The 16,704-nt window shown below is 41.3% G+C and overlaps 1 protein-coding gene across 2 annotated transcripts in view; it reads right to left on the bottom strand.

The window, feature by feature from the left end:
* HTT (huntingtin) overlaps positions 1-16,704 on the bottom strand; it is a 110,726-nt gene that overhangs the window by 26,889 nt on the left and 67,133 nt on the right. For both annotated transcript variants that reach the window (XM_083460660.1, XM_083460659.1), the window contains 11 exons: positions 14,822-15,001; positions 13,459-13,635; positions 12,916-12,992; positions 9,395-9,533; positions 7,916-8,038; positions 5,364-5,574; positions 4,299-4,444; positions 3,269-3,446; positions 2,490-2,585; positions 1,231-1,418; positions 685-811 (listed from right to left, as the gene is read on the bottom strand). In XM_083460660.1, coding sequence (XP_083316786.1) covers positions 685-811; positions 1,231-1,418; positions 2,490-2,585; positions 3,269-3,446; positions 4,299-4,444; positions 5,364-5,574; positions 7,916-8,038; positions 9,395-9,533; positions 12,916-12,992; positions 13,459-13,635; positions 14,822-15,001 — 1,642 coding nt within the window. The remainder of the gene's footprint in view (positions 1-684; positions 812-1,230; positions 1,419-2,489; positions 2,586-3,268; positions 3,447-4,298; positions 4,445-5,363; positions 5,575-7,915; positions 8,039-9,394; positions 9,534-12,915; positions 12,993-13,458; positions 13,636-14,821; positions 15,002-16,704) is intronic.

The raw sequence follows: 16,704 nt of genomic DNA, 5'->3' as shown, positions 1-16,704 counted from the left end.
GAAATTTTTTCCTTGAAATCATAGTTTTATCCATGTGAGAACCTACAACATTCCCACACCCCAACATTCCATCCACACGTGACTATGGCCTGCTCTCTGCTGTGGAATGCTGGTTTTGTCATTTTATGATTATAAATATGCCCCATTAAAAAAACACCAATGAAAAATGTAAAAATTCTATCTGTGCATTCATATTGGAGGCTAAAGATTTTCCCTCTCCCCACCTACATTTTTGTAAGCATGTGGGAATGAACTCTTCTTTCCAAGTGGAAAGTTGGTTTAAATTGCAAAAGTAACTTATTCTGCAGTGTAGCATAATGACAACACAAAATACATATTTATATTTGAAAATGTTCCTTCAGATTCTATGAAGTTTAAGTTTATTTTCGATATGCAGGAAAGGGCATCTCAATTCTGAAAACTGATAAGCCATGTCCTATATTCAGAATCTGACCTAATGAGGTATGCCACATACTGCAGTGTTCAGTGTAGCAGATCAGCAAATCGAAAAGGCCTTTGCCTCTGACTTCAAAATACTAAGGTACCTCAAGGTCACCCACTCACAACCAAGGCTTACTTTGTATTAAAAACAGTTTAAAATAACGTTAGTTCACCATGTACAGTGTTTTAAAGTAATAAAGACTAAACTACAACTTATATATTCAGCTCAGTTTATCTACCTACCCAATGTGTTAATTCGATAGATAAACTCCTTGAATACTTCTCTCTCCTGAAGAAATTCTACTGGTATTTCTGGGAAATTTGTGCCAAAATCACCTGTGGGCTTTGGAGACCAACCCAGTTTCCAGACCTGGACAATATGGAGACATAAAGAAATATAAATAGCTTGCAATTTGGAGCCCTACCTTTCCACAAACATTAAGAACATCAGGTTCTTGTCTTTAAGCTAGGACCCTCTGATTTGTCAACAACCATAGAGGGCGACAGAGAAGACATGTTGACTTCTTTGCATGTGTAAGAAGCTAAGAACCGATGTCCAAAAATGACACTCCCGCTCTTAACCTATTAGAAGGGATTCTCATAAGACCACCACCAAATTTTCAATAGGGGCCTTTAGGCATGAAAACGTGTAATTTACATACTTATATAATTTACTGTGAGAAAAAGATACCTAGTAAAAATCAAGAAAAAAAATGACAGTATGATCAGCAAAATGACAGTATGATCAGCAATAATTTTCAACATCAACTTTAGCAGTTAAACACATACCAGTGGGGGAACTCTTGCATAGCTGTTTACTATGGGCAGTCTTGACAAGCTGATGATGATGTTCTTAAGAACAGGGGTGAGGAATGCTGAAATATGGCTATTTTTCTTGTGCCCCAAAGCCAAGACAGATTGCAAACATTCCACCAACTCTGCTACTATTTCACAAGTCGTTGCAATATATTCAAATTCTTGAATTGGGAAAGAATACAAAAGTTCAGTACAGAATACTCCAATACATGCAAACATACTAAATTCAAAATTGCTCCAATCTATCCCTAGAACTCTATGGTGTCAGAACAGCTATCTTGACAAAACACATTAACAGGCTTCATCTGGCAAGCCATAAAAAATGGTGCATACTGAACAATTATCCAAAAAACCAGGAAGAGCAGTATCAATTAAAACTATTCTGAAGGGCAACGTAGATGTGATGTTAAATGTGTAAATCCATTTAATGTGTCGTTTTCTTACTTTCAAATTAATAGCTGACTGTGGGTGGGTGGGGTAGAAACAGGATCTGGTAGAAACAGGATGTGGTACTGCAGCGTTTAGTAGATGGAAGGTTTTAGTCAAGGCATTCAGACCAGGCAGTTCTGTGGAAGCCTCGAGCTAGAGCAATTTTTGGAACCAGTATTTTAGGAATACAGGGCCTTCAATAAGATTGTGATTAGCTTCACTCCACAATGAGAAAAGCTGCTTTGGTTAAAGCACCTTGCCTGTTTTAGCAGCCTGAGGATAGCACTGGAATCTCTTCCAGCTGGAGCACTGCTGGCAGAACAGCTGCTCCTGAGCCAGAACTTCTGGGGAAGTGGGATACCACTGTAGCCAGCTTGGAGGGAAATTTCTTCCAATTCTTCCTCCAAGGCAACAGCTCAAAGAGGGAAAATAAGTCCCTGAGATCACAACACATAGGGAAAGTGGGTTGCTCCACAAATGTGGGCTCTGATGAACACCATTCGCCCAGAGATGCCATTATCATGCCTCACAGGCCCTGCTACTTCGAAAGCTTAAAAAGATACATTAAATGCAGTCACACTTTTAACATTACATCTAATCTTTGCCTTGATAAAGTCGCAACAGAATATGTAAATGAAACGGGCAAATATTTAAACAAAAGTAGTAAATGTGGAACTATATATAAGAAATGGTACAAAGATATAAAACATGCTAAAGATTTAAAACAACAAAAGTGAGTAAAAGTTTATACTAGTTAAATTAAAACACTATTATATGCACATTTGAAGCTTTAAACTCCTTACTTTCTCTTTGTGGATCTACTTCATTCTCACTTGCAGGTTTTGTAATGTTCTTCTTCCTTTCTGGACAAAGAAGCTGATTTCCAGGTTCAACTGCCACTGTATTAGAGACACACCAAGCATTTCTCAACACTAATCTTTAATTTCCCTGAAGTAGAATTATTGGACAAGTATTTGAATTGCAAGCTGAACAAAAATACTCTTAGTTTTGTAAGACAGAATTGCACAAACTGATGGCATTTTGTTGAAGCTATTTGATATCATGGATTTTTGTACACTGAGAACTTCACTCACTTCCAGGTAAGTAGGCAGGGGCACAAGATGATACACACACTTGGGATTGTATTTCGTGTTTTTTATTTTGTGTTTTATGGATGAAAGGCAGTACAGTCATACCTTGGGTTAAATATGCTTCAGGTTGAGCGCTTTCGGGTTGTGTTCCGCGGCAACCCGGAAGTAACGGAACGCGTTACCTCCGGGTTTCGCCGCTTGCATATGCGCAGACGGTCAAAATGGCGTCACGCGCATGGGCGGAAGCAGCGACCCGCGCATGTGCAGATGTGGGTTACATTCGCTTCAGGATGTGAACGGGGATCCGGAACAGATTCCGTTCGTATCCAGAGGTACCGCTGCATGTAAATTGAGTGAATAAAATAAAACAAACAGAATGCACAGAGCAGGTCCCAGGGTGAAACTTGTAAAGGTATTAGGACGATACAAGATTCTGGGATGGGCCCCTTTGATTGAAGGAGCATCCCATATTACTCCATCAGGCAACTCACCTGCTTCTATGATGAATCTGATACAGTTGATTACAGAGCAGGCATGTGTCACATACGCCACTGATGCCAGCAGGTTCCATAAATTAGGTTGTTGTAATGCCAGACAGCAGCAATCTAACACAGTCTGAAGATCAATACTTAGTGGAATATTCTTATGTATCAAATGCCAAGAAAGTATCTAAGGAATAAAAACAATACGAGATGAGATGGGGCCATTGGTACTTAACTGAAGGGTGTTTCTCTATGGCTGTTAGGATGAATCCATGTGGGAAGTTTCTCCCCCTACCGCTAAAAGAGGAAGGCTTCCTGTTTGCTCCAGTTTCTATTTCTTGGCAAAGCTCCTGGTTCAAACTTCGCATTACAGCCAGAACAAGGGGCCAAAGCAACACAACAAAGAGAGAAAGGTTGGCCCTGGTACCCCAGAGCCAGTGGAGCGACTTTTATGGTGACTGGCAGCCTGCAGATAAGAGTGTGGCCACGGATCCATCCTGACACCCACACAGAAACACCCTTCAGGTGAGTACTGCTGGTTCCTTCTGCCTATTTGAATCCCAGGGGGCTTGGTGCTATTTGGCCACCGAAACTGATTCTGCCCTTGCTGCCACTGAAGTGGTGGGAAACTGTGCAACTTGTGGGTGGCACCTCCAGTGGTAGGTGTAGACAAGTCCCCAGTCAATGCATCCTAAATCCACTACAGAATATTTTATTCTTGTAGTAATAGGCATATTGTCTCTCCCTCCTAATTAGGAAAACAATAGACATAACCCATTCCAAACTACAGGTAACTGCAAAAGGCTACAGAAAGGTTGATGCCACCCTATTCACTTTCCAAACAGGTGTTGCAGGTGCTCACATCTGTAACATACTTTCAAACGGTTTCCACATATGCCATCTCAATAGAAGTATGGCAGATAAAACTCCCCGAATCAAAAATCACTAGAACTATTACCTTAGATGATTTTATAGTAAAGGTTGTGATGACACACACATCTGATAAGCAATATTACATTTGCTACATTTGTGGCCTTACCTCTAGTAACATTACAACAAACTTCAGAATGTCACTTTCTTTGTCAGGTGGAATGCGAAGAGAGGGTGGCAGTTTGGAAAGTAACACCAGGTGCTGACTTAAAGCACGAGACAAGACCATTGTAGATTGATACATCCCTGGGTCTCCTGCATAGTAAGGACATATCATTAAAAATGTTATCTGCAAATATCAAACTTTAAAACTGAGGGGCACAGGGGAAAAATATCTCATGGGTATTCCATAGCATGTGCAGAAATCATCTGGGATGAATGTAGAATACGGGAACAAACATAACCCCCTAATGTTGCCCAATTAACTAGTTGTTACAGGCAGAGAAGCTGTGGCAGTCAATAAAAGTTGGCAGCCCTTATATATAACCTTATTTAACTTAATAAATGTTATGCTTAAGATATGGTACTTTGCATGTGAATTCTTGCCTTCCTTAATGATGTGTGATTTCTTATTAATTCGGATGCTTCTTCCTCCTTCTCCCATTGAATTTCTCATTTTCCAATTTCAAGCTTGCCTAATGAGAGTTGTGGGCACAGGTCTCCTATTGTGGTGCCTACAAGAGTTTGTGTCATGAACCTGCAGCACGTTTCTCAATTCTTTTTACAGACTAGTGAGATGATGTGTCAAAATGACATGGGTCTCATGCTAGGTATGAGGTCCTTCAGTCTATATGAGGTCCCTCAAAAGGTGGGTCCTTCAGGACTCACCGACACTACAGCAGATAGACGGCAAATGAGCTTCCATGTAGCTAAGAACTATGCTGGAGTTATGTGGGCAACACAGGCCCCACTCAGAAGCCTCCCACCTGAAAAGATATTCCACTACTTCAGGCAGGGAAACTGGGGTGCCAGAATCAGGCCAACTGGGATAGCTCGCGGCTTTCTTCTGAGGAGGGATGTACTGAAAACACAAAAACTGATCTCACATGGCTTATTGATTTGACAGGGCAGGAAAAGTTTACTGGGGGTACTTGCTACTGTACAGATTTAGTTGTGAGAATGCTGCAATATAGCCAACTGTTTTATGAAAGTAAATACTCTCTACTTCTATTACCAAAAATATCGCTCAACTTCTTCCAGTATGCTGACGTTTCATTTGGCTGCAATGGCTGGAAAACCTGATGACTGGTGGGAAGCTTTTGTACGATAGCTGTCACATGACTGAGAGTTACCCAACGGGTAGCTTCAAAAAGGCTCTTCTGGTTTTTGGAGATTTCATGCATGCCAAGACTTAAACATGGAGCTAGAAGGCTTAGGTTGAAGTCCTGAAAGAACAAATGATGGATAAAAGGTTGACAAAAAAACATTTTCACACAGAAAAAGAAAACTAGAAATTCTAACAAGCCTATATGATTTAAAGTGCTAGCCTGGTTATGTAACGATTGTCAGTCAGGTTGGAATTGAAATAAATTGTTGGAAATTTTACATTATCAGTTCCTGTCAAGCTGAGATACAACAGACAGATGTCTAGGCCTTTTGGCCCAAAGTACATCCACAAAATGGAGGACACCTAGTGCAAGACTAGATTATCACAACACTCTGAAAACACGAGTAATTATGTCTGATGCAAAAAACTCACAACGTATTTAGATTGTATACATATAGGCTTGAGCTTAATGCATAAGCTTAATGCACCTCTTAATAGCGGCAAGCACTTCATCAGAATTTACACCAAGCCACAATTGTATGTAATGGTGTGCTGTGTGTGTGTGTGTGTGTGTGTGTGTGTGTATGTGCAGAAGGGAGACACAGCTTCAGTGCTCCAACTGAGTTTGATTTACATACGTAAAAATAAATGGCATATAGAATGAAATCTACGGATGTTTCTATATTTGCAAGATACAAGATATAATTTATTAAAATTCCATTTAACAAGATGGCAAATGTGTAACCTTTGCTCCTTTTCAACAATTTACTAATTAGCTATTGCTCAGGGCAGCCTATTAGTCACAAAGCTGCATACTAATAAAGTCACAGTGACTTAAATCCAAGTAAGCATGCCCTTACTTAGCCTTAGTAATAATTTTAATTGAGATTTTAAAACATCCAAAGTTTTTATTTAAACAAGAGAGAAAAAACATGGATATTTGATAAAAGATTTCATGTGTCTGGATTCTAAAAAAAGAAGGTAACCATCTATTGTGGTTTGAGGACCCAACCCCCGCGATGCGAAATGAATACACAAGGACACATGATATAAGGTTAATGGGCATGGAAAGGCCACAACTTTATTGATTACAGCAGTGGAAAAGGTATTGGCTTAGGCATTGGATCTCTAAAGCAAGTGGGTTTATTCACCAGTAGGTGGAGCCTGTTGATGCTAATCCAACTATAGGCTCCCCCCTGATGTCACCGAGGGTCGTGCTATGGCCTCCCGCCAAGCAGGCATCGGACAGAACACACGACCGCCAGATTCCTTTAACGGAATACCCCAAAATTGAAGGCATAGGCGATGGCCACACCTAGCCCTTCGACACACCACAACACATTATTCCAATGCCTAACCGCCACCCGAGCCTAAAGGCTCGCCGCCAATACCCTCACGGCTGCAACCAATCCCAGATGCTATTGCTGACACTATCTAACCAAATATCATTCCCCAGATCTGATAGATGCACCCCCGTCATAAGGCATGGTCGCTGATCCGGATATGGTCATGATAAATGACACGGCCATACATGAAGCGCACCCAACGGGTTACTGCCTTCAGGGAGGAGAGTCTTTCCCTGAAATGAAGGCTCGGCTCCCCAAATTAATTTAGCTTGGATATTTTAAAAATACATATTCTATTATGAAGCTTACAAATCAAATCCTTGTTGTGAAGGGGTGTGTAGGAATAGCCAATGGTCATACAGTAACAGAATTGTAGAGGTGGAAGGGACCCAGAGAGCCATGATCTAATCTAGCAACCCATTCTCACAGTGGCCAACCACCATGAGCCCTGTGGTCCCAACATGCTTGAGAGGCTAGGGGGCAGTTGCTGTCAGATGAGGAGCAGGAGGATGCAGCTGGGGGGATCTGTTGCCTTTAGGAGCTGGGGAGGCACCCTCACTGGCCGCTTGGCATTTCCTATCCATGCCGCACAGGAAATCCTAAGCAACGGAGGGAGGGCATCAACTTGCCAAGAGGGGAGGCTGGACTGCAGGAGGAGAAGGAGGAGCCAGAAGGGCTGACCAAAACTAGGCAGCACATCCACTGTTGGGAACACTGATATGGAGTGGAAATGATTTTACTACTATGTTTTTGTCTGCAGAAAATTTCTCACTGTTAGAAATGTGATGTTTTATAAATGGTATCATAATGGTGTCAAATTGAGCATCTGGGAGGGATACAATACCAGTGAAATCTAAAACAAACTACTGAACAGTTTTCTCAGGGCTTTCTTCCACCCTTAACATCTAACACGAAGTATATTTTATTGAGTTTATTATGTTCTAAAATAGCTGCATTAAAAAAAGAAGATATGTGGCATGTTACTTTTGCTTTCAATCATATTTTTATACTTGGAATTGTACTTTTGTTTGGATTATTTTGAAAAAGGAAAGCCGATTTATATAAGAATACATTAAATCCCCCTTTATTTTGTAATGAAAGCAAACTAATTACCTTATGTAGCATAAAAGAACTCAGTTCGGGTTGAGGAAGCCGATTCACCAACTCTGCACCTTCTAACAGAGCCGAGGCTGACTTCGTGTAGCATTGTGAACTCACTAGTGACACATACCAGTCCTTTCAAGAAAAGAGTGTCAATCAACTACACATACTTAAAAACAAAAGAGATAAAACTATCTTGCTTTAAATCAAGCTTCTAAAAAGGACTCAAACGTTGAAATCATATGCATACTTATGTGCTTGCTACCACCAAAGTTGTATTTACCTGATAATACAATCCTAAATTATTGGTGAGGGGACTGACCCCACCCTTCCTCTTTCACACAGCATCCAAGACAGCCATCGTGGGTGACCAACAGAAGCCTCAAATGCCAGACTAAGAAGAGAATGGCAATTCTGAGCAAGTAGCAGTTCACCAGACATATGGACCCTATCAGAATTTTGTCAGCACAAACAGGGCAAGCGGTGCTACAATGCTCTGATAACCCTTTAAAAGTCTGATTCACTTGGTTCTTGTCTTGCGATGCAAAAAGGTCCACTTATGCCACCAAGGTAGGTCACAAGATGAAAAACTGCTGCGTGAAGCTTCCTTTTGCCCTGACTAAGGTGCTGCCTGCTCCGTCAGTTGGCCTGGAGAGTTTTTTCCAAGACAGGAGCTCAGCCTTCCAATGACAGGCTCACAGGTATCTGCACACCACTGTAAAGACCACCGGGAATCTGTCCTGGATGGAATCTAGGGATGCATGTGCTAGAAAAGACACTGCCTTTGACACTTTCAGGAGAGACTTCCAGAGACTAACCAGGTCTTAGCAGTTCCTCTAACCATATCAGAGTCACCATTTTGTCCTCTTGAGTCCACCCTCCTCCTGCACTCTCTACTACGACTGTATGTCAGCTATTGAGAAGGTAAGAGGTCAATCATTCTACAGCAAAACCCCATCTTTTTCTAGACGGAGACATACTTTTTTAATGCACAGGAATCCACACATTTCTGACTGCTTTCTGTAGCTCGAACAAAACCATTTCCCCACAAACAACAAAAGCATCACATTCTTAGCATTTTAAGTTGGGTGTGGGTGTGTGTGGAAACCAAGACCTATCTATTTTGTCCTTATTTAGAATACTGTATTTGATTCTAGGCATCCTATTTTGATGAGCACTTGCCAAAAATGATCAATTAAAAATTAATTAGGCCCACTTTTAAGGACAGCATGTCTAAAAGGAACATTTTAACATGCTAAGTGTCTCTGAATACAATTGCTCTATAATATGGAAGCAGGAATTATGAAATTGCTGTGCAAAGCCCTAATGTTTGAACAACACACACAGATTCTTGCTTTTAACCAATCTCTAGCATTCAGAACAGAAAATGTACATCTATTTACTAAGTTTATTAGACTGAAAAGTGTTACCTGTACATTTAAAATAAAATTATAATTACAGTAAATCTACAACAATAATCTACGGCCTTACTTTATCTGGAATTACAGTTTCCAGAGCAGGCTGGCTCTCCCCATCTAGTGGGTGTGACGTAACCAAAGATGATGGGCTACTTGTTTCTGGTGCTACAGTAAGACGAAACCTATCCAGGAGTGAGTAGAGCCTTTGGTGTCTGGAAAAAAGAAATGCAACCAGATTAAGCAGAGTCTAAGAGAGACAAAAACATTCTGGTAACATCTCCAGTGGATAAATGTGAACAATTTCAACAGTACAGGAGACATGGTTCACTTGATAAATTAAGCGCAACCTTCCATATATGATCTTTAAAAGGCAGGATGTGCTTAAAAACCAGGAAGTAAAATATGTTAGCAGGCTCAAACCTTCCTCCTAATGAGAGGAAATAAACTCAGTGTGCCCTAGAGTTTTGTTCAAGGTAGCTCAGTCTGCAGAAGGAACTGCAGGAGAACAGAAAGGCTCTATATCTTTGAGCACTCTTCCTAACTAGTTTTTGAATTACTGTACAAAAATATTTTCCGAAAGAGAGACCTTTGCTGTTACCGGCAGCAACCACCTTAGGTGCAACCAACTGAGTGCTTTTGGACCCAGAAGAAGGCAGAACAGGGGCATAATGGGGCATGGTGCGCTCATATGCGCTCCACCGATGTGCACGGGTACCGCCTCTTCCCTCTCCAGGGAAAATGGGACAGTTAGAGCTATGATGGAGGTAGGCAGGTTAATCTGAAGGTTCCCTCACTGGAGGTCAATAACAAGATAAAGAATTCATTAGCATTTGTTGATTGCATGTGCAAAGTGGAAACCCTTATGTGGAAGTCTCTACAAAGGAATTAAACGCAGTACACACCTAAATATAGTAGCATTAAATCATCAAACCCTCCCCTTCATTACATTAGATTATTCCGTTTTAAAGCAACACTAACCAATTAATGGTTTACACATTTTGACATGTACAATTAATCCCTTTTGTTACTACCCTATTTTACACCATCAGCTATGCACAAGTGCTTAATCTGCAATTCTCTTTAAAGCTTCTACTGTATAAAATGTTACATTTCCTAAGTCTGGCAAGACTTCCTGATGTCTCCAAATGTTTTCTTACCTGTAACATAGCTTGCTTGCCCTTGCTTACCCTCTTCCAATCACGTCAAACATGGCCTTACTTTCTTTCCTTCTAACAGTTTTTCTTCAAGACAACTTAACTAAATGATTTAACTATTTTCTTCCCTACACAAACAGGCAGAAATTGAGGTTGCTACTTTCACATGTTTGTTCCGCCTCTTTGTATTGTGTCAGAGATTAGGTTTGGGAAATAAATGTTCTATTTTCCAATATAAATTTGTGTTGGAATTTATTTTATTTACTTAAAGAGTATTTGTACTCTGCTCATCAATCCCAAAAGCTCCCAGAGCAGCTTACATTCAGACAGTCTTCACCTGCAGGCTTACAACCTAAAAAAAATTACATACAATGAAAAAGGGACAGGGAAGGAAGAGGAAAATAAAAAACTGGGCACCAATTTCTAACAGTTGTTCCTATGTTGACCATCTAGTACGGTTCAGGGGCAGGAGGCCGCTGACAGAGTTGGACCTCCAATAAAGGTGGAGAAATGAGCCTTCTGTTCCTACCTCTTTTGCTGAGGCCCCTGATGGACTGGCTGCCCTCAGATGACCCTTGAGGGAGAGGAGAGGTCTTACAGGGCTGGCCTACGCAGCAGAGACAATAGAATGAGCCCTGCTTCCCAGCTCTCCTACTGCTGGAATGGCTGCCCCCAGATGAGAATGGAGAAGAGAGGAGGTCTGATGGAGCCTTCTTGGTTTTTTACTTCATTATGCTAGCTAGAAAGTTCAGTCTTTGTTTACTAAACACACTTAACCTCTTCCAACAATTCTATTTTTGTAATTACCGGTACTACATTTATATACCCACTTCCTCCAAACTTGTTGAAAAGGCAGTTTGTATTTCATAAAAGGGATGCGGGTGGTGCTGTGGGTTAAACCACAGAGCCTAGGGCTTGCCGATCAGAAGGTTGGCGGTTCGAATCCCCGCGACGGGGTGAGCTCCCGTTGCTCGGCCCCTGCTCCTGCCAACCTAGCAGTTTGAAAGCACGTCAAAGTGCAAGGAGATAAATAGATACCACTCTGGTGGGAAGGTAAACGGCGTTTCCGTGCGCTGCTCTGGTTTGCCACAACCGGCGGCTTAGTCATGCTGGCCACATGACCCGAAAGCTGTACGCCGGCTCCCTTGGCCAATAAAGTGAGATGAGCGCTGCAACCCCTGAGTCGGCCACGACTGGACCTAATGGTCAGGGGTCCCTTTACCTTTACCTATTTGATAAAAGGCTTACAATCTAAGAGGCAAAATACAAAAGAAAAAAGGAGCTAGGAGAGGATAGGTCAATAAGCAAATTTGGACACTCTTTTGTATTATTACAAAATTAAAAAGGGGAATAGTCAGTGCTTGGTGAGCAGCTATATGATAGTTGGCTCCAACCAACCCAATGGAGTGTGTCTCGACATCTCACTTCTCCCTCTGGTGCAATCCAATGGTATGGATTCTGATAAAGGGAGCTGTGTCTAAGTGGAGAGGCCAAATATGAGGCTGTTCTAGTTCTACTGGCTACAAAAAAATAGCAGGGGGCTACCAAGATTAACAATATAAGACACAATTAAAAAGCATTCTGTAGTATGTAAGCAATCCATAGCTAAAATCTAAATAGTTCGGAGTTGAGGAGTTGATACTGAAGAAATGGGATCAGGATAAAACCGTATGTTAAATGAACATTATAGAAGAAAACTGTGGGGGCAGTGGACTTTTCCATCCCCACTTGGGCAGGCAATGATCTCTAGGGTAGTCCTAAGGGTAAGCAAGAGAGTTCCATCTTCTGGACTTGGAAACAAGTTCAGTTATCCCATTTCCAGACCCTCCAAGTATCCCTATTTTCCAGGGATGTCCCTGATTTAGAAAAGCCATCCTGTTTTCTGATTTGATCCCGGAATGTCCCACTTTTCCTTAGGATGCCCCTATTTTCATTGGAGAAATGTTGACGGGTATGGAGTTATCAGACCGGTGAAGCATCTGAAGGCAATCCTGTATAGGGAAGGCTTTTTTAATGCTTAATGTTTTATTATGTTTTTTATGTATGTTGGAAGCTGCCCAGATTGGCTGGGGCAATCCAGGAAAGATGTGTGGGGTATAAATGGTAAAATTACCATTATAGCATTGGACGTCCCTATTTTCATCAGAGAAATGTTGGAGGGTATGCACTTCACAGAAGGCATACACAATATTACAGCCATTTTAATAACTGGAACAACTCAAAGATGACAGGGACAAGGAACCATGTCCCCTGTTGGTTGGGGTGGAGGACAAAAAGTTGGTTTAAGCAAAGCTTGGGGAGAACTACTATGATTTTCTCTCACAGGAAGCTGTTTAATGCAATTACTTCTTGTTGGCGGGGGGGGGGAACCTATGCAAAATACATTTTGAAAGATTGGCACATTCCATATTGCAAGAATACAGCATCACTAATGCATTACCTGAGTGCTAATCCAGTATTCTGAAGATATTCCTGAATTCTATCCAGCTCTTCAACTGGTAACTGAGCAGTGCTGTTCTATACAAAAACAAGAAAGACAATACATTTGTATAGGTCTGGCAAATGAAAAATAAACATACATTATGATAAGTTAAGAATAACACCAAGAAACTGTGGTTAGTACTAATCATTGTTTGTTACTTTAATTTTACCTAAGACCGCAAATATGAACTGAAATAACTTAACTTTTCTCTTAAACTGAAGTTTTTTAGATACTAGATATATGTATTTTTATTTAAAGCCTTGAGACTTATGCACATTAAATATATCGTGCGCCTCTCCTTCTCATTGTATTTAAATAGCTATGTTTATATACAACATTGCACATAACACATCAACTCTCCCTATGAGACATGGTAAATTATTTTTTTCCAACAATTTACTTCACAGGCAGACTGAATGCAAATTAAATCTAAGAATACTGCACTGTATCAGAAACACTGACAAACAAAAGTATACATAGACATGACAATGCATTTGGTACCTGCACAGTTGCAGCTAAAAGCATTTCTACTCGACGGCAAGCAAGAGTATCGACCATGCGAGCCAGCACACGGAATGGAGTACACAAAAGCTTGTCCACGTACAATATTAAGACGGCACCAGACTGGCTGAGGTGAATCCCCTCTAAGCACTGTAGAGTTTTCTTTACTGCAGTTGGCTAAACAGGGAGAAAAGAAAATTACAGGGCTTTTTTCATACTAAACTACCGAAAAGCAAATGACATATGAAAGTTTTGAACACCTCTGAACAAAACAAATCATTCCTTAATGGAGTTATAGCTTAAACTCAGGCACAGACTAAACAAAGGCATGGACCCCAAAAATGTACACATCACTTCCTTGAGTTTCTTTTTATGTCAACCTCGCCCCCCCCCCCCAATAACACCCAACTCTACCTCTTTTTTTGCATCTAATCCTGACTAATTTAGAAGATACTCTGAACAGGAGTGCTGGGAGATAACAATAGGGTAGATGAATGCTAATAAACTGAATCTGAATCCAGCTAAGACAGAATTACTAGTACAGTGGCACCTCTGGTTGCGAATGGGATCTGTTCCAGAGCTCCGGTCAGATCCTGAGGTTCTCGCTACTGGAGGTGCCTGTTCTGCCCCTGCACGCGCGTCAAAACCCAGAAAAATACTTCCAGGTTTGCTGTGTTCGCATCCTGAACTTTACGTAACCAGAGGGTTACGTAACGTGCGGTACAGCAGGTGACATTTCTAAGCAGGGATAATAATAATAATATTATAATAATTTATTATTTGTACCCTGCCCATCTGGCTGGGTTTCCCCAGCCACTCTGGGCGGCTTCCATAGAAACAAAAAATACAGTAAAATATCACAGATTAAAAACTTCCCTGAACAGGGCTGCCTTAAGATGTCTTCTAAATGTCAGGTAGTTATTTATCGCTTTGACATCTGATGGGAGGGCGTTCCACAGTGCGGGCGCCACTACCGAGAAGGCCCTCTGCCTGGTTCCCTGTAGCTTTGCTTCTCGCAGTGAGGGAACCGCCAGAAGGCCCTCGGCGCTGGACCTCAGCGTCCGGGCAGAACCGAGACTGTATTCAGCTGATTCTGGACAGCGTTGCACTCCCCCTTAAAATTTAGGTTTATAGAATGGGATTTTTTTATTGATCCAGCATTGCCCATGCCACACACACCCCCGAGCCAATTTTGGGAGGTGCAATGTGCACAAGGGAAGCAGAGGGAGGAAGGCCCCATTGCGCAAGCAGAAATCCTTGCACAGGGCTTTTGCGGATGGGGCTCAGAAGATGAATCCCAAGGTGAGGGTAAGAGTCACAGAAAAAGGGTAACAGGAAATTTTTATAACTCTAAACAACTTACAGCTGCAAAGTTCTCACACCGCGACTGAATAGCCTGGATGAAAAGTCCACTCGCTGCTGAATTCCTGTGAATGGCACTAATGAAATCTTGCACAGGTGGTTCATGGGAGAGATTAATCAGATCTTGAACGTGATTCACTGTCAGCCAGGTTAAGTGTTCAGAATCATGCAGGTTTTGGCACTATGGAAGGAAAAAGAATTTGATTCATCAGTTCTAAGGCAATGCCAACTGTCAACTGGGATAGCTCAGTCGGTAGAGTGTAAGATCCTTAATCTCAGGGTTGTGGGTTTGAGCCCCACACTGGGGAAAATATTCCCACTTGCAGGAAGGGACTAGATGACTCTATGAGTCTATGAAATCATAAAGGTTGCATGGATGACATCTCTACATGTGAATTCCTCTACCGATACCCTGACTCAGAGAACTACATTTAAAGTTGGCCAACCCTCTGAAGATCTTCTGCCACTAAAGTGGCCACTGAGCATGTAAGATCCCTGCATTCATTACATGTATACATATATGCAACACAATCTTTCTCATATGTGTGCAGGCACATGAAACAGAGCATACCACAAAGACATGCACACACCTCTTAATCTTACTTAATAGTGGCTAGTGAGTCTTTAATATGTTTTATGTGTTTAATATGTCTGGATTATCAATGTTTTATGGATGGTTTTTATTGTCTAAATTATGCCAATAAAGGCTGAATGAATGAATGCACACACCACAGTCATGCTCATCACATCACTGGGTTTGTTGGGGAGGTTTAAACCTCTGCACCTAGCCCAACACTACAATTGAACATGAGTCTTGCTGGGCAGAACTAAACCTCTCTCCAGAAACCCAGAGCTGCACTGAAGAGGAAGATGGGGCTTGGAAGGCTTTGTGTGTCTGATTCTGGCCACAACTACCCCTGTTGTGACCGAACATCTGTAGAGAAAATAAGGGAGACAATCTTCCCTCTTTGGACTAGAAACCACAGTATTTAAGTGGAGATCAGGTGCTACGTTTTCACCTAGATGCAGACACTGTTTAAGACTAAAGACAAAATTATCTTAGGAGCAGTGTTTTTTTATTAAACCTCAGAATAGAGCCCTATTACTTGTTATGGAGGAGGCAAGAACAGAATGAGCTAATGGCAGAAATCCTGACTGTGATGTCCATTGGGAGAAAATCAATGCACTAAATCCTGGAAGGACGCCATATCTAACAAACAAAAGTCTTTAGAAGAAGGGCGGTATATAAATCTGATAAATAAATAAGTAAAAATAAAATAGATATGTGAAAGCTCAGGAGTGGGAGAGGAAACACTCAGGAAAAGAAAATTTCCTCACCTGAGAACTCCCACCCCACAACTTTTGCCAAAGGAATTTTTTTTTTTACACATTTCATCTTTTCAAATGAGTGAAATGTTTTCAAGACTGGGGTTTAGTAACTCAAAATGTATAGCATAACATTTCTTATGTAAGGTAATCTACAGCATTAGAAAATGATAGTTCCAGTGCATACGGTAGACATATACAATACAGGCAACTTCCAATTTATGTGGGGGTTACGTTCCAAGGCACCGTGTATCTAAGTGAAATTGCGTATATTTGAAACACCATTGAAAAAGCCTGCAAACACCCTGTTCCGCCCCTTTCTGAGTCACTTTTGGGTTCAATGCAGTCGTGCACATATTGGGCGCACCTAAAATGGCCACTTTCTGTACTCAAATCCAAGATGCATTTCTTAACCTAGAGAGTGCTGTCACCTTTCTGAGGAGCCTATAGGGTCTTCTTTTTCTTGTGAACTGTTACCTTCTTCTTCTGACCTATGATCTAGTGTGGAGATGCTAGAAACAAAAAATCTACACCTGCTGCCTTCTGACCTCACCCCTC

The sequence above is a fragment of the Podarcis liolepis genome, assembly GCF_965112155.1.
Source record: "Podarcis liolepis genome assembly, chromosome: 9".
Lineage (NCBI taxonomy): Eukaryota > Metazoa > Chordata > Lepidosauria > Squamata > Lacertidae > Podarcis > Podarcis liolepis.
Note: the sequence above shows the minus strand (reverse complement) of the source record. Positions and strands in the feature narration are given on the sequence as shown.